General features: G+C 43.0%; 1 protein-coding gene across 7 annotated transcripts in view; it reads left to right on the top strand.

The window, feature by feature from the left end:
- Positions 1–25,465, top strand: part of LOC117359170 (multidrug resistance-associated protein 9-like) — a 227,418-nt gene that overhangs the window by 114,352 nt on the left and 87,601 nt on the right. For all 7 annotated transcript variants that reach the window (XM_033941465.1, XM_033941468.1, XM_033941467.1 and 4 more), the window contains 3 exons: positions 721–845; positions 19,296–19,368; positions 19,665–19,868. In XM_033941465.1, coding sequence (XP_033797356.1) covers positions 721–845; positions 19,296–19,368; positions 19,665–19,868 — 402 coding nt within the window. The remainder of the gene's footprint in view (positions 1–720; positions 846–19,295; positions 19,369–19,664; positions 19,869–25,465) is intronic.

The raw sequence follows: 25,465 nt of genomic DNA, 5'->3' as shown, positions 1-25,465 counted from the left end.
AGAATCTGTCCCTCTCCACCTTCTCTATGCCTTTCATGATCTTGTATGTCTCTATCATGTCTCCTCTGAGTCTCCGCTTCTCCAGTGAGAAGAGCCCCAGCCTTTCTAGCCTGTCTGCGTTATGAGAGGTTCAGAAATACAGTCCTCAAGCACAAAGGACTGTAGGACTGTGCTATGTCATTGTAGTGGACATAGGATGCTACATGTTCTTTACCTAGCTGGCCAGAGGCTTACCATAATGAATACGCATGAGATACATTTGCCTACAGTGGGTCTCCAATATAAGTAACTTTATCTTTTGCATATTCATTGTGGTAAGCCTGCCTATGCTCCAGGTTGAGAAGCACTAGGTTAACTAGCTCAATTTAGCAGTGAAAATCAGCAATAGGTGGCTAAGTTCCCTCCCTACCCCCACTTTATCACAATTCTGCTACAATAAAGGGCAGAATTAAGAATCATAGCTATTAGAATAATCAGCATTTCCACTGCACCATTTGCAGTACCAAGAAAACCAAGGTGGCAGTATTGTTTAATATAATAGCAATGGTTCTTAATTCTGCCTTTTGTTTTAGGAATTTTAACTGTGGCAAGAAGACATTTTCAGCAGTAGCAAGAATAATGGCTGTCGCAACTCAATATAAATGATCAGACACTGGTACAATATGCAAAATACATTTTGCAAAACTATACATTTTAATATATAATCTCTGATTCTTTTAGATGATGATAAACAGTGGAAGTGTCAGTGTTGATGGTACATTAGCCTATGTGGCACAGCAAGCTTGGATATTTCATGGGAATGTTAAAGAAAATATATTATTTGGTGCACCGTATGTTCATGAAAGGTAATTATGGGTAGCCTGCAATAATTCTAGGTCATCAGGTTCTTACATTTTAAGTCATCATCAGATAGCATAAAATGCTTCTCATTAAGGAGCTTTGTTAAACTAAAGTAATTGTCATGTTTCAAACATCAGACTTCCTGGATTTACAGGCTATGCTTTGGCAAAATAGTAGATTTAAAACAAACTGGAGAAATATTTTTTTCACTCAGTGGAGAATGTGGTAAAGGCAGTCAGTTTAGCAGGGTTTAAAAAAGGTCTGGATAAGTTCCTAAAACCGAAGTCCTTAAGACATTGTTAAGATGGACTTGAGGAAATCCATTGTTTATTCCTAGGATAAGCAATACAAAATCTGTTTTACATGTTTGGGATCTTGCCAGGTTCTTGTGACCTGAGTTAGCCACTGTTGGAAATAGGATACGGGTGTAAAGGAACTTTGGTCTGTCCCAGTATGACAACTCTTATGTTCTAAAGGCTTTGATTTCAATGTTCATGTACTGGTATTATTAACTATTGCTAATTGCTAATACTATGAATTATTTCTGGAATGTTACCAGATATACACAGCACTGTAGAGTCATGAAAGAGACAGTTTCTTCAATACAGAGGCTGTTCTGCTCTAATAGAAGGAGTAATTTGTTAATACTCCCAAAAAGTACACATTTATGGGCGTGATTCTCTAAAGTGAGCATGAATGATTAGAAAAATTATATGTGTGCATATATGTCTAGAAATGCCATAATTCAGTCAAAACACCATTTTGTAAATAAGTGCATTTTTTTCTGTGGTAATGTGATCGAATTTGTGACTTGGAGCCATCACAACACAGTCATACACCCAGGGTTTGCAAGCGAAAGGAAATATTTCACTGCTGTAATTCAGCATGTGCATACTTGTTACTTCACAAGCTTTAATTCAGCACTAGTAAAGTCCCTTTCTCTCTCATAATATAGTTCCAGTCAATACTCTTCATTGGGCTGGCTACTAGCCAGCCCTAAACACAGTAGCAATTGATGCTCTCTCAAGTCCCTTCTGGACACACACCAAATTCATATACTACTAGTTATCATTTCTATGGTCAAGTGGGTGTAGTAGTCTTGTTTTGCAAGTGAAAGGGAAGTCTGGAAAGAGGTCAGCAGAAATTTGAAATGCACAGTCAGCACTGAGTGCGGTATTTTAACCAGAGACATCTGCAGATTGGATACAGGAATGTAAGTGGCAAATCGAAAAGATCAGCCAGGGCTGTGGTTTGACTACTGTAACTCCCTCTTCTGCTGCATCGCAGAGAAAGACCTTAAGGAACTGCAGGTACTCCAAAACACAGCAACAAGGCTCATCCTTCACAAAACCAAACATGAGAGGGCAAGTCCACTGCTTAAGGAAAAAGCAGGGTTCAGTTCAAAATTGCATGTATGGTCCATAAAGCTATATATGGAGAGAACTCAGCTGGACTCACTTCTACTATCCTGGTCTTACAGTCCTTCAATGACTCGAGGACAGTTCAGCTCTGGAAGCTACCACTCCCCTCCCCACACCAGGTCTGGAGAAAAGCTCTTTTCAAGACCACCTTTGAATTCCAAGGACCCAAAGTCTGGAACGAACTCCCAAGCAGCTTATGACGACTTACCACATACTTCCAGTTCAGGAAGGCACTGAAAACACATCTATTCTCTTCACTGCACTGACCTGTTATAACATATTCTTGTGTATGTGGTGTATACCTCTGTATTATTTCTAATATTATGTAAGCTGCAATGATTCCTAGTCGACATTTGTGGGATACAAGAATCAGTATGGTATGGTAAATATGAGGAGTGAGGGTATCAAGAGCAGAGGAGAAGATAGTATTATTGGAAGAGACTGCCTCACTGACTGACTGACTTAGTGTAGTGTTTGAGAGGAAGGGGGAAGAGAGTGGTAGAGAGAGAGAGTGCAAAGGTGAATGTATTGGTGAGGATCGATCATGTCTGGAGGGGAGAGTGATGAGTTACAAAGGTTATCACATGATGGTTAGAGAGGGGAAGAATTGAAGTGGAGAAGTTAGTAACTGAGTAGTTGGAGAAGAGAACAAGATCAAGGCAGTGGTCATTCTATAGTGGACCACAGCTGAAGCTAGTGTAGGGTTGTGGACCACAGCTGAAGATTAAATGAGGATATTAGAGCAAGAAACCTTGAATCTTAGGAGTCAGAGGAGTCATTTGCAAGAATGTTAAAATCACCAAGGATGGGGGAAGGAGATGAAGATTTGAGAAAGATGGACAACCAGGAGGAGTCGAGGTCAGTGAGAAAAGAAAATAGGGATTTGTCAGGGGGTTGATAAATGACTGTTATTCGGAGAGGTAGGAGAGCAAATAGATGGATTGAGTAGGCTTTGAAGGAGGAGAAACAGCGAGATTGAGGTAGGAGACGAGGTTGAAATCTACAGGAGGGTGAAAGTAACAGCCCAGCTCTTCCTCCATGGTTAACTGTACGAGGAGTATGAGATTAAAGGTAATCTCCATGGCAGCGACTGTGACAGAGTCTTCAGGGCAGAGCCAGGTCTCAGTTAGTACAAGCAGATGGAAAGAGTGAGAGATAAAGAGCTTATGGATGTAAGCAAGCTTGTTGGAGATAGAATGGGCTTTGCACAAGGCACATGACAAAGGTAGAGAAGAGGGGGAGAAGAGGAACAGAAATAAGATTGGAGACATTGCAGTGTGATATGCCTGAGTAGGATGAGACTTGATTAGGAGGACCGGGATTGGGGTTGATGTCCTTAGCAGTGAGCAAAAGGAGAAGCAGAAAAGTATGGAGAAAAGTAAGAGAGGCATGATGATGGCAATGCAGACAAGATGCGGTATAACAGGATAAGGAAGTCTGAATGAGAAGGAGAAACTGTTGAAGATTTAAAGCTGTGAAGAAGATGGGTAATTAAAGGGATGATGAGATGCTGAATTCAAAAAATGGACAATGGGGTCTTGAGGAATGCAGTGGTTTGGGGTGTAAGGGGAGATTGAGTAAGGTTAATATCAAGAGAAGAACATATAATAGAGCAGTGTTCTTCAACCTCCGGTCCACAGAAAATTCCTGCCAGTCCGAGCAGTGTCGGCGAGAACGATGTGGTTAAATTTCCTGCCGACTGCGGTGGTATTGGCAGAAGGCTGCTGTTCTACCTAGCCTCGGGCGATCAAGACAAGCTGCCGACGTCGGGGCCTTCCCTCTGTGAGTCTCGCCTCTGCAGAAACAGGAAGTTGAAACAAAATAGGCGGGACTCAGAGAGGGAAGGTCTCAACGTTGGCAGCCTGTCTTGATCGCCGCCCCTGCCAAGTTGCCGAATAGGACTGCAGGGAAGGTACAGGTGGAAGGGTGATGGTCAGCGTGTGCGGGGCCAGCATGTGGACTGGGGCCATCGGCATCGTCTGTGCTGAGAGTCCACCCACGTGCGGGATGCGTGCATGCATCCAGCGGTTGAGAGGCAGCCTCTAGGTGCAGCGGATTGAGCCCATGCGGCTGCGGGGTCATTTTATTATTATTATTATTATGCCGTGTTCACTGGCTGCCACCGGGTTGTTGACAGCATCCACTGGTGAGCGAGTGTTGCGGTGCTGGCTCTGAGATTTCCTGTCTGCGGGCCGCTCACTCATGGAGACTCGATGGCAGGGTGGTGGGTAGGGGCCTCCGGCTCATCTTGGGCAACAGAGCCTGCGGTGCAACGCTGTTTGTGCCGGCTTGGGGGGGTGCGAATGTGCAGGGTGCACGGGAGCAAGATCATGGGGAGCTTTCGACGGTGGCTGTCTCCCCTCGCAGCAGCTCTCGTACTTGCCAGGGCAGTGATTCACTTTGGCAGCTCCCTTTTTCCTCAGAGGCAGCAACAAACCCAAGGCTGCCTAAGTAAATCGCTGCTGCAGGCAAGTACTGAGAGCTGCTGGAAAGGGAGGAAGCCACTGTTGGGGGCTGGGAAGTTGCTGGATAATGGGAGAGCTGCTACTGGACCTGGAGGGAGGTAGAAGGAGAGATGCTGATGGGAGGGGAGGAGGGAAAGGGATGGGAAGAGAGTTACTGTTGGATAGGAGGAGGGAAGGGAGAAGCAAAAAAGGAAGGAAAAAGCTGGCAGGGAGATTACAGGAGGGGAAGGGGGTCAGGGATCAGGGTTTAATGGAGAGATCAGATGAGGAAAAGGGGAGAGACAGAGGAATGATAAAGTAGATAGTGATTGATGCTGGAAAGGGGGTTAGCAGAGAAATGAGAGAGGGATAAAGATGCTAGATCTAGTGTAGGAGAGATAAAAATGAAGAAAGCAGTGAAACTGGAATGAATGATGTAAAAAGGAGAGAGGAGGCACAAGCTGGATGGAAAGGGGAGAGGGGCATAGAAAGAAGTCAGATATATATGGTAGGGGGAGAGGGCAGACAGTGGATGGAATGGGCAGATGCTGTATTGAAGAGACAGGGCAGACACTGGAAGGAAAAGAGTGAAAGGAAGATGAAAACAGAAACCAGAGACAACAAAAGGTAGAAAAAAAAAAAATTTATTTCTATTTTGTCATTAGAATATATCAGATTTGAAATATATATCCTGCTAGAGACATAACTGGGGACTGCAAAGTCCAGGCAGTGCATCTTTAGCTTCCAGCTGGCTTAGGGCTCTCTCTGACCAGGGGGCACTCTCCTAACACTATTCCTGTCATGTGTGACTGCAGTATTCTGTTAGCATGATATTTCTATGTAGCATTCTGTAATAACTTGGCTTGTTCAGTTTTCTTGATAGTAGATGTATATAAGTGAAGGGGAGGGGAGACAGGGGTTTGTTGGTCCTTGCTCTGTATATTTGTATTTATAAAATGACAATTGTACAGAATATTGTTTCTTTTTATACTTTAATAAAATACGTTCAATATAAAATCATAACTGAGGCTTGTGCGGATGGGATCAGATGGTTTGCAGTGACCGAGCTCGTGGAGACGGGGTGGAAATAATTTTTTTAAATTTCAGTCTTAGTAGTTTGCCGGTCCACAAAATAATTATTTTATTTATGCTGGTCCACGGGTGTAAAAAGGTTGAAGAACACTGTAATAGAGCCTTAGACTAGAAGAAGGAAGTGACATCTGGGGTGAGGTTGATCAGGGTGGGCCAAGGAGTCACCTTGGAGAATGCCAGGAGAAGTATGCAGATGGATTGCAAGGCTTCCTTTGTAAGGAAGGTGGATGTGGTAGATAGGTCCCCTTGTATTAGGGGTATTATTATGAATGTTGATTTGTAAACTGCCTAGAACTGTGATAGAACAGTCTAGAAATTGTTTAAGTAAATAAATAAATATAATAGGTTGCTCCTTGTGCTTGCTTAAAATTGCAGAGTACTGTTATCTCCACAGATAATCGTACACTTATGTGTATACACACCAGTATTGTGCCTAATTGCTATGCTGTTTGATTGAAGTCTACAAAATCCTGAGTGGAATAGAATGGGTACAAGTGGATCGATTTTTCACTCCGTCAAAAATTACAAAGACTAGGGGACACTCGATGAAGTTACAGGGAAATACTTTTAAAACCAATAGGAGGAAATTTTTTTCACTCAGAGAATAGTTAAGCTCTGGAATGTATTGCCAGAGGATGTGGTAAGAACGGATAGCGTAGCTGGTTTTAAGAAAGGTTTGGACAAGTTCCTGGAAGAAAGTCCATAGTCTGTTATTGAGAAAGCCACTGCTTGCCCTGTATCAGTAGCATGGAATACTACTATTCCTTGGGTTTTGGCCAGGTACTAGTGACCTGGATTGAGAACGGGCTGCTGGGCTTGATGGACCATTGGTCTGACCCAATGGCTATTCTTATGTTCTTATGTACAAACCCTTTGTAGTCAAACCGGTGTAAGATGTATTTCACAGTAATCCAGCCTTGATGCTATCATGGCATAAATCGCTGTGACAAGTCTTCTCAATGATTCGAGAGAGACAGTGTAGTTGTTTCAGAGGGTAGAGGTAGCTCCTGAAGGTTGTTTGGATTTTGGGGTCATCATACAGTAAGCACTGAGTCTAGCTGTACCTTAAGGGGCTCATAATCGAAAGAGAAAAACGTCCAAAAACCGGCCTAAGTTGGCACTTGGACGAATATTTCCGAAATACGTCCAAGTGCCGATAATAAAAACGGGGTTTGGACGTATTTCTAAACGACCTAGGCCTTCACAGTGCCGCTGAACGACCAAAGCTAAACGGGGCGTTTCAGGAGGAGTGTCGAGGGCGGGAGTTGGGCAGGATGTGGGCCGGCTTAGACTTAGTCGTACAGCCTGTATAACCGAAAGTTATACAGGCTGGGATCGACAGAACCTGTGACTTAGACCATGTAAAACATGTAAAAATGGTCTAAGTCACAATTCTTTTTTATCCTGTTTCTCCTTTGCTGTTTTGTATTTGCCTGTATTATTTTGTGTGATTTTTGTATGTGATTTTTGTTCCTCGCTTAGATTTGTGGATAAGCGGGTTATAAATAATTTTAAATAACTAAATAAAAAGTCTGAAAATTGCAAAAACAAACTGAAAAGTTTTTTTCTCTTGCACATCCCTACCAATTGTGTTGAGCATAATTGGCAAAATTCTAGAGATGAGGAGTGGGGTGGGGACTAAGGGCTCCTTTTACTAGGCTGCGATAGCGGTTTTAGTGTGTGCTTAGCGCACGCTAAATTGCCACGCGCACTAGACGCTAACACCAGCATTGAGCTGGCATTAGTTCTAGCTGTGTAGCGCGGGTTTAGCGCGTGCTAAAAACGCTATCGCAGCTTAGTAAAAGGAGCCCTAAGGGTCTGAATGAGAGATAGCCAAAAAGCTACCTTTGTGCCAACCCTGCATAAAATCTGTAGTGAATATATTGTTAAGTGATTTTCATCCGCAGTAGTAACGCATCAGCACGACCGACTAGGGCAACTCCGGCACCCCATAGTGCAACAAGGGTTGCCCACAGCTCAAAATCCCTCTACCACTCACTGCGGCTGAGAGATTCCTTAGTGGGAGTTCCAGCGCCCTGAATCCCAGGAGGATCTCTCATCCCTGAAGTTAATGGGGAAGAGCAAGTGGGAAGAACTCCTGTTCCAAAAACCTTTTTATGTTCTGCAGTCACACTTCTTCTGTCCCTTGCAGGTGTAGTAGATATGCTGAGAGGTGGGAGGGGTATGAACTTGGGAGCTACAGATTCATGGAGTTGAGGGGGGGAGGGGTAGGCCTTGCCAAGCTGGAGGAAAAGGAGATCTTTCAGCTGTAGCAGATTGGTTATGGGCTGGGGAGGAAGAACTTCAGGCTGTGGATGACCCTTATGGAATTAGGGTTCATAGACAATGGCGCGAAATGCAAAAGCGCGCGCTGACAATTGAGCGCAGCGCGCGCCGCCGCGCCGCTCTAAATTACAGTTTTTAGGGGCTCCGACGGGGGGTTTTGTTGGGGAACCCCCCCCCAGTTTACTTAATAGACATCGCGCCGGCATTATGGGGGGCTTGGGGGGTTGTAACCCTCCACATTTTACTGTAAACTGAACTTTTTCCCCCGTCGGAGCACTAAAAACAGTAATTTAGAGCGGCGCGGCGGCACGCGCTGCGCTCAATTGTCTGGGCGCGCCTTTGTCCCGGTGCGTTTTTGACCTGACACCTGGAATTAGGGAGCATTATGCTGAGACATCCTCAGGAGCTACCCTGCCAGTGCTTTAAAAAATAGTTAATTTCAACTCTTGAGGTATAGTTGATTGCTTTGCCTAATATGATTTGTGGTAGGTGATTTCAATATTACTAAGATACTTTGCATGTATTTGCACCCAACGCAAATAATTTTGATTGCATTAAATCAATTTGTTTTTAGCAATCAGTAACATCCATAATGCAACAGCGTATTCAGCAATATTGGTAAAGCTGATAATGCACATTAATGACAAGTTAAGATACATTAAATTCCAAGTTGGCCATTTACCCTCTAATTCTATATACTGTAGTGCGCTACAAGTTAGACAGCAATTGTTTGCCCAACTTGAGCCACTTAAATGGAAGTTGGCGCCCATAGGGAGTAACCAGCAGTTTTGTGCCTAATTGTACTAGGCGCTATTTGATAATGAGCGCCTAAGTGTTTGAGTGCATAACTGCAAAGGGGGGTAGGACATGGGTGGACCACACACTTAGGCACCAAGCATAGAGAATACTGAAAGTTGCGCGCCTAGTTACCAACATTTACGGTGACGGGACAAAAGCGCGCCGGACAAAGCCACTCCGACATTTCGGCCCAGAGAATTGCGCACAAGACAAAACTTAACTTTTTCCTAAAAAACCGGGAAAAGTTAAGTTTCTTCTATAATGGGGGGTTCCGACCTCCAAACTGCCCCCCAACGGCAACCCGAACACTATTAAGTAAACTGGAAGGGTTCCCCCCTCACCCCCCCTCCCGTCGGAGCTCTTTAAAATTAACTTTTCCAGTGGCGCGCTGGAGTCTTGCGCCCAATTGTCTGGGCTCAAATGTCGGTGCAGCTTTGTCCCACGCACGAATGACTGTAAGCCACACTTTACATGGTGCTAGTACTGACACCCAAATGCCAACTTGGGATCTATTCTGTAACAGAATCTGGCACACCCATCCATGGCATAGCCAAGGGCGGTCTGGGGCCTACCCAGTTTCACTTCAGGCCCATCCAATGGTGACGCACATCATTAATGTAGCTGCCAGTTGAATAGTCCTTTCTGGAATCCCCTGAGCAGACTCATCCTTGCTAAAGTCAGCTGCACATTTCCAGCTGACGATGCCAGCACGCCACCTCCCTCCTACAAATGCTAAGTTCAGTTGGCACCCCCATGCATGTGTACACTGGGATAGGGGGAACTGCTAGTGTCGACAGTTGAAAATGCACTATTGATGGCCGCAAGGATGTGTCTGCTCAGAGGATTCCAGACTCTTCAGCTGGTGGGGTCCAGAGATCTCCACCAGCCAAGGGATTCATTTTGAATGTTTTGGTGGGGCAGGGCAGGTGTGTGGCACAGAAGAAATGGGTGGGCTATGCCCACCCTTTCCACAGCCAGGCCTACCCAAAAATTGAGGAATGGCTACACTTTTGGCGCCCAGATGCTATTATAGAATACCATAGTGCACAGATTTTTGGACACCTAAATTTTAGTGCCCTCTTAAAAGAATTTTCCCCTTTCACTAAGTTGAGTGGAAATCCTCCACTTAAAAGTCCTACCAGCTGTTTCACTATAACATTTTCTCTCTCTTAAATTAGTTTTACTTTATTTTTTTTTCCAATTCTTTATTATTTTCAAACTCACAGTAAGTGTTACAATAAATACAACATTTTATACTTCAATATCACACTTAATCTATCTATATATATAAAATCGGAGGTATGTATGTGTGTATGTGTGTGTGTATGTGCCGCGATCACGCAAAAACGGCTTGACCGATTTGAACGAAACTTGGTATGCAGATCCCTCACTACCTGGGGTGATATGTTCTGGGGGTCTCACGTCCCACCTGCACACGTGGGCGGAGCTACAAACAGTAAATCAGATTTCACCCATTCATGTCAATGGAAAAAATGTAAAAAGTTGCCATTCTCACTGTAATTCAAAAACGGCTTGACCGATTTGAACGAAACTTGGTATGCTGATCCCTCACTACCTGGGGTGATATGTTCTGGGGGTCTTGCGGCCCACAACTCTATGTTGCTTGCTCAAGGGTGGGTTCACCCAAGAATTTATATGTTCTTGCTCCAGGAGGTGAAACTAAAAATTTTGTTTATAATCACGTTTTGCGTTAGTTGTATTGTATTCATTTTGTCAAATATTTCACATTATAATTTGAATATTGTACTTTTTATTAAGTTGTAAAAAAATAATTTCATTCACCACTATAAAGTATCTTTATTTGAATCCATTTACAGTGTTATTGCTATAATTAAATACCCGTGCAACGCCGGGGCATCAGCTAGTATATCAATAATATCCATTTCAGAATTAATCCCCCCCTCCCTCCTAAACAATCATAATGCCCAACATATAAAATTTATATAATAAACCTCAGTTCATTATATTTAAATTCATTATTCTAACAGATTTCCCCCTTTCCCCCTCCCTGATGTGCTTATTTATAGGGGAAAATAGTAATTAGACGCTATAATACTTTGCTAATGGCTCCCAAGTCTCTTGAAATTTCTTAAAATTCCCTTTCTGGATGGCTAATGTTCGTTCCATTTTATTTTTTACTTTACTTTTAATTTTTTTTAATCTTCTTTCATTCTTTCTATTTCTTTGATTTTTTGATCTTGGAAATGTATTATATGTTATTATTACATATTTTTAGTTTATCAGGTACTTTAGCTAGATTGTGAGCCTTCGGGACAGATAGGGTAATTTTTCTCAAGCACCTAATTTCATTTTAGTTTGATACTTTGTAAACAGCGTAGTTCAGTAAAATGCAGGAGCGGTATGTCAAATCTTAAATAAGCATAAACATTTTCATTAGTGAGGGACAGGTATTCTGTGCAGGACTCCAGGGAACCTCCCTGTCTCTAAATATTGAAAACACAATATTGAAGCACAACCCCCCACCCCTCCCCCCAGGCAGCAATTCAGTTGGAGAACTCCCACTCAGCTTAAAGGGAGCAGTGCCCCTTAGAGGGCAATTCTATCACAATGCGCCTATATATAAGGGCCCCTAAAAGAAAGTAGATATCTACTTTCCTTTATAGAATACGAGCATCACTGGGTATATATGCATGTACTATATGCATTTATGCATGAGCATTTACCCCAGCCATAGAGTTGGTATAAGTGCTTGCATCAAACTGGCAGAGATGCATGTGCATGTAAGTGTGAGTCCCGCCCGTGCTCTGCCCAGACTTCACCTATTTGTACAGCCATTGAAAATACCCACAATATAAGATTTATATTCACAGAATAGTACTTGGGTGGAATTTTGGCATTATGCTTGTATGCACATACATATGCATATATATGCCATTATGCTAATAATTTACACAAATCAGCATATAAATATTAACATCCAGTTTATAGACTTACCTATTAATGTACATTAATACTGACCAGAGAAATTTCTGTATATTCCACCTTTCATTTTAGCAGTGCCTTTCTCCGTGACTCTTGCACACAAACACCTCACCCCTGCAGAAATCCTGAGCTGTGAATAGTTGAATAGCTGGAGATATTTGGACTGCTGCCTTTTTTCTTCTGCTGTATAAATGATATTTTGGTCCTGATTAGGAGACCTTCAGCTTTGCCTCAGGGAGATTTATTTCCTGTAAATAATAAAGATGAAAACCTATGAATTATTTAGGCCAGAAGCTTTAATTCATACACATTCAGATGTCAGATATCATCTACCTGAACTCTTTCCATGTGAATCAGACAGTCACACAAATACGCTCGCACTGACTCTGCATGATAAATGAAAATACCCAGAAAACAGATCTAACGTCATGCATTATTTTCTCACTGAAGAAACTACATCGTACACATTCACACTGTTGTGCTTTTTAATCACAGTATTTATATCAAATCCTGAAACTGAAATTTTTTTTTGTTTGTTTTCTGATGCTTGCAGTTCTTGGTTATTATATGTTTTTTCCTTTTCTTCTGCATCTTTGATTCGGCAACAGCCCTGGATTAACCATTAAGTACAATAAGCATGTGCTTAGGGTACTAAGGGAAGGAGGCATCACCGGTTCCCCCCCCCCACCCCTAGCTATCATGCCCTTAATTCTCTCACTAACATCTGCAAAACCCATTTTCTAACATAGTAAATGACAGCAGATAGAGACCTAAACGGTTCATTTCAGTCTGCCCAGTAGTCACACTCATTATAAATTCATGATTATATTGTCTTTTTTTTTTTTTTTTCTTTTATATTTCTGGGACACAGACCGTAGAAGTCCACCTGGTAACTGTCCTTAGATTCCAAGTACTGGGGTTTCTGTCAAAGCTCCCTCCAGCCTATCCAAATCGTCTTGTCAGGATACTGACTGTAAAAGTCTGTCCAGCACTGTCCTCGTGTTCCAAATGACTGGCGTTTCCATTGAAGCCTTCCTCGCTCATCCTAAACCAAATTGTCACATATGGGACAAAGACCTTGCAAGCCTGCCCAGAACCGGCTTTAGTTCTGCATTATATACCTTTCATTTTCTAATTATAGATCCTCTGTGTTCATCCTGCACTTTTTTGAATTTTTATCTCTACCAACTCCCTCGAGAAGGCTTTCCAACCACCCTGTCCGTGAAAAAGAATGTTAATATTTTTCTAATCATTATAAATATATATGATGTTTTATTTCATGCACTAATTATATTTCTCAGCACTTATTGAGTCTTAAACATCTTGTCAATTAAGCAGTTGAAGGGCCAAGGGGTACCATTGTTGAGCAGAAGGCAACAGTTGCCTTTATTCCAGCCCTGCTAGGCAACATCCCATGGCCTACCCCACACCTCTATACTTCCAGGACCTGTGCAGTAATCCTCTATCTATACCTCTCTATTCCCTTTTCCAGCAGGAGATTGTCCAATCCTTTCTTGAACCCCAGTACCGTACTCTGCCCTATTACGTCCTCTGGAAGCGCATTCCAGGTGTCCACCACTCGTTGGGAAAAGAAGAACTTCCTGGCATTCGTTTTGAATCTGTCCCCTTTCAACTTTTCCGAATGCCCTCTTGTTCTTTTATGGTAAATGGAAACTCATTCTCTGTAGAAATCATTCTAATCCTGCAACGAAGAGGGGAGGGAATGAAAGCTGCATTGGCGAAGCCCACTCACATGGTATTATAAACAGACTTGCTTTTGTTTTTGGATAGCTATCAAACTTTCATTTACACAGGATAAAACTAAAGTTTGGATAATTTACCAATTTGGCCATCCCCTAAGCTAGACACTAGAGAATGACATGGGGACAAATTTTTCCCATCCCTGTGGGAACTCATTTTCCCGTCCCATCCTGTCCCTGCGAGTTCTTTTCCTGTCCCTGCCCCATTCCTGCAAGTTCCGTCTTCATCTGCACAAGCCTCAAACACTTTAAAATCATAAGTAGCAGCATTCTAAAGTTCAGATTGTGATGTCATAATGATTCATTCCACCAATGCGTAAGCTCTGTCTTCATCTTCACAAGCTTCAAACACTTTAAATTATAAGTAGCAGCATTCTAGAACTCAGATTGTGATGTCATAATGCCTCATTCCACCAATGCCTAGGCTCCGTCCTCATCTGCACAAGCCTCAAACACTGTTCGAGGCTTGTGCAGTTAAGGCAGAGCTTACAGGAATGGGGAAGAGACAGGGACAGCGACAAAACTCACGAGTGTGGGAAGGGGAAATTGAGTTCCTGTGGGGACGAGGACAAATTTGTCCCGAAGTCATTCTCTATGTGACACACCATAGGGCTGGCTTTGATTATCAGTGACGTGTGCTGCCTGGGAGAATCCTGAAGAGATAAAATCCTTGCTGGCTCTGTGCATTTTGTTAGACTTATCTGCTGAGCAGGCTACAGAAAAATAATAGACATAGCAGCTCTCTCTGAAGAGACTGACTGACTAATATCACAAAAGTACTATCACTATTATTATTTGCCAGCCTTGACTGGTTCTAACTCCCATTAATTTGGATCCTTGCCCCCTTTTCTGCTTTGGTGGTTTCTGCTGCTCCCTCCTCATTGACCCAGGCAGCACAGATGACCTTGGTTCAAGGGCTGGAGAAAAGACATAAGAACATAAGAAGTTGCCTCCACTGGGTCAGACCAGAGGTCCATCGCGCCCAGCAGTCCGCTCCCACGGCAGCCCATTAGGTCTATGACCTGTGAAGTGGTCCCTGACTATTCCTATAACCTATCTCTACTTCTATCTGTACCCCTCAATCACCTTATCCTTTAGGAACCCCTCTAAACCTTCCTTGAACCCCTGTAGCATGCTCTGGCCTATCACAACCTCTGGAAGCACGTTCCACGTGTCCACCACCCTCTGAGTAAAGAAGAACTTCCTAGCGTTTGTTCTAAACTGTCCCCTTTCAATTTCTCCTAGTGTCCCCTTGTACTTGTGGTTCCCCACAGTCTGAAGAATCTGTCCCTGTCTACCTTCTCTATGCCATTCAGGATTTTGAAGGTTTCTATCGTGTCCCCTCTAAGTCTCCGCTTTTCCAGGGAGAATAGCCCCAGCTTTTCCAACCTTTCAGCGTATGAAAAGTTTTCCATATCTCTTATCAATTTAGTTGCTCTTCTCTGGACTCCCTCAAGTACTGCCATGTCCTTCTTGAGGTACGGCGACCAGTACTGGAAACAGTACTCCAGATGCGGGCGCACCATTGCACGATACAGCGGCATGATGACTTCCTTCGTCCTGGTCGTGATACCCTTTTTGATGATACCCAACATTCTGTTCGCTTTCTTTGAGGCTGTCGCACACTGTGCCGATGCTTTCAATGTTGTGTCCACCATCACCCCCAGGTCTCTTTCAAGGTTACTTACCCTTAGCAATGATCCCCCCATTTTGTAATTGAACATCGGGTTCTTTTTCCCTACATGCATGACCTTGCATTTCTCTATGTTAGAGCTCATTTGCCACTTTTTTGCTCACTCTTCCAGCCTCGTTAGGTCCCTTTGCAAGTCTTCGCAGTCTTCCGTGGTTCTAACCCTGCTGCAGAGTTTGGTGTCATCTGCAAATTTAATAACCTCACATTTCGTCCCCGTCTCCAGGTCTGTTTGAAAAACACATTTACACAGTGAACACTTCTTGGATGGCAGGAGCCACCACAGTCATGCCAGCCATCTTCCTAACTTAGGTTAGTTACTGACTCCAGATTTTCTCATCAGTTTAGTCTAGTCTAGGGTTTACTTCATTGCAGGGATTCTTGATCAAGGGAAGGGGATAGGGGAGAGAGAGATGTTTGCTATGGGGAGAGGGTTATAGGGGAGAGAGAAAGAGATGTAAACTTATGAGCACAACTGTAAAAGACAGACAAAGCCTTTTGGCATTTTGATTGTTGATGATGTGCTTTGCAGTTCATTAATTGGAGCCGAAATGTTTGTAAGTATTGATTATTTTGCAGTTCCTTTTTGTCAGCTATATCACATGTTTATTCTGGTACTATGTTAAATATTATGTTGTTTTCTTCTAATAAAAGATATATTAATAGATAGGAAAGGAGCGATAAAGGAGGAAAAAGAGATAGCTGAAAGGTTAAACAAATTCTTCTCATCAGTCTTCACCAGAGAGGACACATCCAATATCCCAGAACCCGAGGTGATTATAAACGGAGAGCACGACAAAAGGCTGGTACAACTAGAGGTAAGCAAAGAGGATGTCCTCAGACAGATAGACAGACTAAAGAGCGACAAATCACCAGGCCCGGACGGCATCCACCCAAGGGTACTAAAAGAACTGAGAAACGAAATAGCAGAGACACTTCGCCAAATATGTAACCTCTCCCTAAAAACTGGGGAGATCCCAGAGGACTGGAAAATAGCAAATGTCACGCCCATCTTTAAGAAGGGATCAAGGGGTGACCCGGGAAACTACAGGCCTGTGAGCTTGACCTCGGTTCCTGGAAAGATGCTGGAAGCAATGGTAAAGGACACAATCTGCGAACACATAGAAAACAATGGACAACTGAAGGCGAGCCAGCATGGCTTCTGCAAGGGAAGGTCATGCCTCACGAACTTGCTGTACTTCTTTGAGGGAATAAACAGTCAGATGGATAAGGGTGAATCCATAGACATCATTTACCTTGACTTCCAAAAAGCCTTCGACAAGGTACCACATGAACGGCTACTTAAAAAACTGTGGAACCACGGGGTGCAAGGGGATATCTACCGATGGATCAAACACTGGCTAGCGGGCAGGAAACAGAGGGTTGGAGTCAAGGGCCAATACTCAGATTGGCAATGGGTCACGAGCGGAGTTCCGCAGGGGTCGGTGCTGGGACCTCTACTATTCAATATATTTATTAACGATCTGGAAACGGGGACAAAATGTGAGGTTATCAAATTTGCTGATGACACCAAACTCTGCAGCAGGGTTAGAAACACGGAAGACTGTGAAGACCTACAAAAGGACCTAACGAGACTGGAAGACTGGGCAAAAAAGTGGCAAATGAGTTTTAACGTGGAGAAATGCAAGGTCATGCATGTAGGGAAAAAGAACCCGATGTTCAACTACAAAATGGGGGGAACACTGCTAGGGGTGAGTAACCTGGAAAGGGACTTGGGGGTGATGGTCGACTCATCACTGAAACCATCGGCGCAATGTGCGACAGCCTCAAAGAAAGCAAACAGAATGCTGGGCATCATCAAAAAGGGTATCACAACCCGGACGAAGGAAGTCATCATGCCGCTGTATCGCGCAATGGTGCGCCCGCACCTGGAGTACTGTGTTCAATACTGGTCGCCGTACCTCAAGAAGGACATGGCGGTACTCGAGGGAGTGCAGAGGAGGGCGACTAAGCTGATAAAAGGTATGGAAAATTTTCCATACGCTGACAGGTTGGAAATGCTGGGGCTGTTCTCCCTGGAGAAGAGGAGACTTAGAGGGGACATGATAGAAACCTTCAAAATCCTTAAGGGCATAGAGAGAGTAAATAAGGACAGATTCTTCAAACTGAGAGGAGCCACAAGCACTAGGGGTCACTCGGAGAAGTTGAAAGGGGACAGGTTTAGAACAAATGCTAGAAAATTCTTTTTTACGCAGAGGGTGGTGGACACATGGAACGCGCTTCCGGAGGAAGTGATAGGCCAGAACTCTGTACAGGGGTTCAAGAAGGGTTTGGATAGGTTCCTGGAGGATAAAGGGATAGAGGGGTACAGATAGAACTTGAGGTAGGTTATAAAAGTGGTCAGAAACCACTTCACAGGTCGCAGACCTGATGGGCCGCCGCGGGAGCGGACCGCTGGGCGAGATGGACCTCGGTCTGACCCAGTGGAGGCAACTTCTTATGTTCTTATGTTCTTATACTTTTGCTTTTATTATAAATAAGAACATAAGAATAGCCTTACTGGGTCAGACCAATGGTCCATCAAGCCCAGTAGCCTGTTCTCACGGTGATCAATCCAGGTCACTAGTACCTGACCAAAACCCAAGGTGTAGCAATATTCCATTCTACCGATCCAGGGCAAGCAGTGGCTTCCCCCATGTCTTTCTCAATAACAGATGATGGACTTTTCCTCCAGGAACTCGTCCAAACCTTTCTTAAAACCAGCTATGCTATCCGCTCTTACCATAACCTCTGGCAATGCATTCCAGAGGTTAACTATTCTCTGAGTGAAATATTTTTTCCTCCTATTGGTTTTAAAAGTACAATGGTACCTTGGTTTAAAAGCATAATTTGTTCCAGAAGCATGCATGTAATCCAAAGCACTCGTATAGCAAGGGGAGAGTGTGGCGCAGTGGTTAAAGCTACAGACTCAGCACCCTGGGGTTGTGGGTTCAAATCCATGCTACACCTTGTGACCCTGGGCAAGTCACTTAATCCCCCCATTGCCCCAGGTACACTAGATAGATTGTGAGCCCACCGGGACAGACAGGGCAAAATGCTTGAGTACCTGAATAAATTCATGTAAACCGTTCTGAGCTCTCCTGGGAGAATGGTATAGAAATAAAGAAATAAAGAAATAAATAAATAAATAAATGAAACTAAGACAATTTGTTCCACAACTATGGTGGCCCAGGGGTGGGTACCTGCCTGGATGATGCCCAAGTGCCACAGCCCCTTCAGCAGGGTGACTTCCTTGAGGTGGCCGGGTCCCTGTACAGCTGCCCTCCCACTTCTTCAAGCGATGCCTCTGTGCCATCCGCCAGCGCCTCTCACCTCCTGAATTCAGCTGGCCACCGTCCTGTGTAAGCCCGCGCAAGAGCTCTCAGGTCCTGAATTCAGCCGGCTGGTGTTCCGATAATGGGCGCGTCACGTGTAAGCACACACAACATCACACGTGCGATATCGGGATGGCGGCCAGCTAAATTCAGGAGGTGAGAGCTCGTTTTGTGAGTCAGCACTCGTTTTGCGAGGCAAGATTTGCCAGAGCGTTTTGCTCGTCATGCAAAACACTCGCAAACCGAGATTTGACTGTATTTTCCTGTAGCTTCATCGAGTGTTCCCTAGTCTTTATAATTTTTGAGGTAGAGTAGTAGTATACAGGTACGGAGTGGGAGTTTGGGGCGGTAGAGAGTTGTGGTGTAAAGTTTGGGGTAGGTGTGCTTTTGAGGGAGATGTAGGCTAGTGAGGATGGATGTCACTAATACACACTGGTCAGTGTTGCAGTCCCAGCTTATTTGGACCCAAAGTGGTCCCCACTCAGAAATTTACAAAGAGCACTGGCCTAAGCCATGGGGGCCATAGATTTCTAGCTGCATTCAAAAGAGTTGTGGTTTTAAGTGAAGCAAAGTCACAGTTATTTTGAGAATATATACAACTCTGCCCGAAGCAGAGCATAAATAAGGATAAAAATTCAAAATGTTCTTTTATTTCTTTTCCTTAGGTATGAGCAGGCAATCAGTGTCTGTGGTCTGAAGCCAGATTTGGAAATTCTTCCTTATGGTGATATGACTGAAGTAGGTGTGCTTTTAAAATATACTTCATAATCTTCCATCTGGTCAACTCCATTATTATTTATTTTAAATAATATCGCAAGGAATTATGCCCCCATCTCTTCCTGTTAGTTATAAATCTAGAAAGGATCTGTGTTTCAGAAATATCTAAGGCTGAAATAGTCCTCTGTAAAATTGATATACTCTATGAATCCCCAAATCTATGAGTTTGCTGAACAATCTTGCAAGAGTTATGTACTTTTAAGGTAACAAGAAGCCCTATAAATAATCTAACAGTATACTTCTTTCCCTGTGTAAAGATTGGTGAACGGGGAATCAATCTCTCAGGAGGACAGAAGCAAAGAATCAGCTTAGCTCGAGCAGTCTATGCTGACAGAGATATTTACTTATTAGACGACCCCTTATCAGCCGTAGATGTACATGTTGGGAAACATATTTTTGACGAATACATAAAGAAGTCTCTCAGAGGAAAAACTGTGGTTCTAATTACCCATCAACTGCAGGTAAACCAGAGTAGAAAAAGAGTCTCATTACAATGTTGATAGCTAATATGTAGATGAAATTACATTTTGATGGCATGCAAAATTGTGTACTGTATAGTAGATTGGGAATCTCAAAGAACTATAACCAAGTCTGGCTTTCAGAGTAACCAAACTAGTAATGTTGGCCTGGTTCTTCAATCAAGGAGACATTTTAATAAAGTGCATTTAGGGGTAGATTCTACAAAGGATGCTAAAAGTTAGAGGCCAGAGAAATGGGAGTTAAGTGCAAATTCTGTAACAGCAATCGTATGCGAAATTGCCATAGAATAGGGTGTAAGTTGGCATGCAAGCCTTGCCTAACTTTAGGCAAGAGCACTTATGCCATGTCAAAGGCTGGCGTAAATGTTGGCACCTACAGTTGGCCGTGCACACCTAAGCGATAGTATTCTGTAACTTATATGTGCAATTGTGAGACACACCCCTGACTCGCGTATGGGCACACCCCTTTTGTAGATGTATGCTACAGCATTTAGGCACTGTGACCCTGATTCTATAAAGTCTGGCCAATATAGATCAATAGGCTTAATCGGTACCAGCAATGGCAATCAACACCTCATGGTCAACTTTAATTAGACATAATTGAAAGTTCGGTGCCTAACTAGAAAAACTTGATTCTGTAAAAGTAGGTGTGTAGCCCAAAGCATCTACACCCAAAGTGGTTGGGGTTAGGGGCAGATCATGGGGTGTTTGAGTTCGACACCTCTTTGTGAATTGAGTGCTATTAGGCTCTGATATCCGTGCCTAACTTTAGGCAAAAAAACCCTGGCATAAATATAATAATAATAATAACAACAGTTTATATACTGTAGGACTGTGAAGTTCTATGCGGTTTACAAAGATTAAAAGATGGTACAAATTGATTGAACTTAACAGGGTGGAAGCTAGAGATTAACAGTTCAAGGGATCAGTTATTGAGGAGAAAGAGTTGTACAGGTCAGCTGCCTAGATATTTCAGGAACAGATATGTTCCCCATAAGTAGTACCTAATATAGGATATTGTCCTGTCCATCGTCACGTTGTATTACGTGGGTTGTTCAGTTTGATCCCTGAGTGGCCCCCTCCTGAACCTTTTGACTATTCTGCCTTTTTTGTGGTTTCTAGTTTAGGTTGTGGCAGTCCTTTTGGAGTGTGTTTTGCGTCCCCATAAGTAGTAGGCATAAGTAATTGTTCTAGATCTTTACCCCATAATGCTTCCTGATGTGAGAAAAGATATTGATGGTGGCTTTTGAGTTTGCATCCTCTAACTGGAGGGGAAACGAAGTTCAAATGTGAGCTTCTCTTATGTCTGTTGGTTGAGAAGGAGAAAAGGTCAGTTATGTATTTAGGGGCTAGACCATATAGTACTTTATAGCAGAAACAGGCAAACTTAAACTTTACGCATGCCTCCATCGGTAGCCAATGCAGCTGTCGGTAGTAAGGTGTCACATGATCAAATATGGTGTGTCTAAATGTTAGGATGGTGAGTGCCACCTAAGAATGCTTAGGCAGCACTAAGCATGATTCTTTAATGGGCGCCTAAGTTTTATAGAATCATTGCCGGTATCAACACCTAATTATAAGTGGACTTTATAGAATCAGGGCCTATATTTATAAAATTTTGCCTAATTGAAGACGTACATGTAACTACAAATTAGCACCAATTAACACCACATAAGGGCTATTATTGGTACTTAATGCCAATTGTCACCTAATTTAACAATTAAGTTAGGCAAACACTTGTCATTATTCTATAACTTACACACTCAAATTTGAACAATAGTCAGAAATTTGGGTGCCCGACCTGAAAGTGGTAGGCACCTACCGAGTTAATAATAATAGTTTTAATTTTTGCCAGCTATGAGCTAATTATTGCTCAATAATGGTGCCAGTTATGCTAATTAAAAATTTAAGTTAGGCGCCTAGATCGGGTAGGCGTGCCAATCTAGGCACCTAACTTTAGGCGCCATTTATAGAATCTTGGCCTTAGTGTATGAAGTAGTGTGCACTGCTAGTGCATGCCCATAGTAATGGTTATGCGCTGACTTGACATATAGTAATAGTTATACACTGGTAGATTCAGTAAATGATGCCCAAAATTAGGTGTCGGGGTGATGCAGTGTGAAGTGCAAAGTCTATTAAGGCAGTTAAGTCATTTTCATGCCTGACTTTAGGCGTGAGCAATTATGCCTGCCAAAAGCGGATGTAAATGTTTGTGCTTAACTACTGTCATAAGAACATAAGCAATGCCTCTGCTGGGTCAGACCTGAGGTCCATCGTGCCCAGCAGTCCGCTCACACAGCGGCCCAACAGGTCCAGGACCTGTGCAGTAATCCTCTATCTATACCCCTCTATTCCCTTTTCCAGCAGGAAATTGTCCAATCCTTTCTTAAACCCCAGTACCGTACTCTGCCCTATTACGCTCTCAGGAAGCGCATTCCAGGTGTCCACCACACGTTGGGTAAAGAAGAACTTCCTGGCATTCGTCTTGAATCTGTCTCCTTTCAACTTTTCTGAATGCCTTCTTGTTCTTTTAGTTTTTGAAAGATTGAACAATCTGTCCCTCTCCACTCTCTCTATGCCCTTCATGATCTTGTAAGTCTCTATCATATCCCCCTCTAAGTCTCCTCTTCTCCAGGGAAAAGAGTCCCAGTTTCTCCAATCTCTCAGCGTATGAAAGGTTTTCCATCCCTTTTATCTCTTGTGCCTAGATTGTGGGACTATGCATGCCCTGCCTGTGGCCCTCTCTTGACCACACCCCCTTTGAGGTTGCCCATGAGATGAATTAGGTTAAGGGCATAACCAGTAATTAGTGCCAGTTAGTGATAGTTAAGGCCAATTAATGATTGTTATCACAAATTTAGCCAATTGCTTTATGTACCTATCTGCTCCCCAAATTGTATGCCTATCTATGGGCAACCTATGCAGAATTTGAGGATTAGTACACTGCTTAGCATGAAGAGGGATGAGGAATGGGTGGGAGCTGTACCCTGCAGTAGGGTGCTTGGTAAATTACTGCAACCTTCTGTTGCAGCAGATAACACAGACCTCAGTAAGAAGTGTTAAGTGCCTCTACATTAGCTGCAATGCACTTAATATAAAGTGAAAAACATTTCTGTGCAGTGACTGTATGAGAGGATGTTGGGCATGTCCCTATATTCACCACAAAGGCTTTGAAGTTACCGCACATTAATTTGCGCTGCTAAGGTGAAGTAACTGCACATTTTTACTGCACTTTAGTAAAGGGCTCCCAAGTGTATGCAAATATTAGACGAATATTCATTGTGGATGCCTGACAACTAGAAGTGTTTACAATCGTCAAGGTCAAGAACCCTCTGGCAGCTAAAATTTGGATTGCATTTTCATATTCAAATATTTTTTCTCTGACTGAACTTTAATGGTAAATAAGAAAGTTATTGATGGATTAAAATTTGGGCTAGACATGTACCGTACAGACCTTTCTGTTCATGTTTTCATTCTCATTTACTGCATTTTTTTTAGAATGACACAGATGGATGCGTGTAATGCCATAGACTGAGAATTAGCAGATACTTTGTACAATTACTGGAGAGCATCAACTTATACAATATTTATACTTATTGGTGGGTTATGCAAAGGAGGACCATATAGGAATAGAGCAGTAAATGACACCAAAAAAAATGTATAGAATAGTGTGCACTGGGATTCATGCCCAGCTTTTGGCACAAGGATTTGCACTAACTGAAATTTGGTATAAATCCCATCCACCACACTGCTAACTACCAATGACTCATTTCTGAACTCCATTTTACCCCTAATTGAGTCCCTACAATCGGGCATAATACCCCAGAGCTGGAAATCTGCCGTAGTAAGACCACTCCTGTAAAAAAAACAAAAAACAACAACATGGATCCAGACAATCCAAGCAGCTATAGACTAGTCTCAAACCTCCCATTTGTCTGAAAAGTACTAGAAAAGGTCGTGCTCACACGGCTGCGAGACTTCGTGGAAACTAACACCACCCTCTCCAATTTCCAGTCAGGATTCAGGAAGTACCACAGCATAGAAACGGTACTTCTAGACATTGTAGATGACAGCTGGAAAATCCTCGATGAGGGTAAAGACGCATTGCTGGTACTACTAGACCTGAGAATGACACGGTGACAAAATTCATCACCGTTACCGTCCCCACGTATAACCGCAGGAAATAATCCCATGTCATTTTCTAGTGTCTATTTCAACCTCAGTCCTTCTACACCAGCATTCTTCAAAGCAAAGCTTGTGGGTCAGTGATTGTGGCCATTCATACTCTGATTCTTATGTGAGCCAAGGATAATGAAGGCATTGTGACATCACTGATGTGATTGGTTCTTAGGCATTGATGGAATGAGGCATTATGATATCACAATATCTGCTCTGGATACCAGAGACTGTCATTCTGTAGTGTCTATTTCAACCTCAGTCCTTCTACACCAGCATTCTTCAAAGCAAAGCTTGCGGGGCAGTGGTTGTGGCCATTCATGCTCTGATTCTTATGTGAGCCAAGGATAATGAAGCCATTGTGACATCACTGATGTGATTGGCTCTTAGGCACTGGTGGAATGAGGCATTATGACATCACAATATCTGCTCTGGATACCAGAGACTGTCATTCTGTAGTGTCTGTTTCAACTTCAGTCCTTCTACACCAGCATTCTTCAAAGCAAAGCTTGTGGGCAGTGGTTGTGGCCATTCATACTCTGATTCTTTCCTCTTTCCTTAAAGAATGACATGAAGATGGTTTCCCGCGGTTATCCGCGGGGACGGGAACGATGATAAATTTTGTCACCGTGTCATTCTCTAACCTGAGTGCTGCCTTCGATACTACTGTGAATGTAATCTTGTAACCCGTTCTGGGCTCCTTTGGGAGGAAGGGCTAAATAAATGTAAATTAGACGCCGATCCTCCAAATTCTGTAATTCTGCGTGCATCTTTAGTTAATGCCCAGACCCACCCAGGCCCCTCCCATGACCACACCTTTTTTGCAGTTGCATGCTAAAAGATTTGCACACTCACCTTTATAGAATGCCACTTTGCAAGATGCATATGTAAATCCTAGTTGGTCCCAATGTATGCCAATAATTGATTGTTAGCACCCAATCATTAGCACTAATTTTCTTGTTACTGAATTAAATTGCAAGCAGAAATGCGCACATGCAATTTTGAGCACCATATATAGAATGAAGCTACAGAGTGATATTTTTAAAACCAATAGGAGGACACATTTTTTTCACTCAGAGAATAGTTAAGCTCTGGAATGTGTTGCCAGAGGATGTGGTAATGTAGCTGGTTTTAAAAAAAGGTTTGGACAAGTTCCTGGAGGAAAAGTCCATAGTCTGCTGTTGAGACAGACATGGGGGAAGCCACTGCTTGCCCTGGATCGGTGGCATAGAATACTGCTACTATTTGGGTTTTTGCCAGGTACTTGTGACTTGGATTGGCCTCCGTGAAGACGGGATACTGGGCTAGACCCAGTAAGGCTATTATTATGAATCCAGAGGATAATTGCTATACCTATAGTTCAATAGTTATACGTATGTTCAGCTGTTCCATTTCTATGCTGA

This window comes from Geotrypetes seraphini, chromosome 4 (genome assembly GCF_902459505.1).
Source record: "Geotrypetes seraphini chromosome 4, aGeoSer1.1, whole genome shotgun sequence".
Classification (NCBI taxonomy): Eukaryota; Metazoa; Chordata; class Amphibia; order Gymnophiona; family Dermophiidae; genus Geotrypetes; species Geotrypetes seraphini.
The sequence above is the reverse complement of the archived record's forward strand: the minus strand, read 5'-3'. Positions and strand labels throughout refer to the sequence as shown.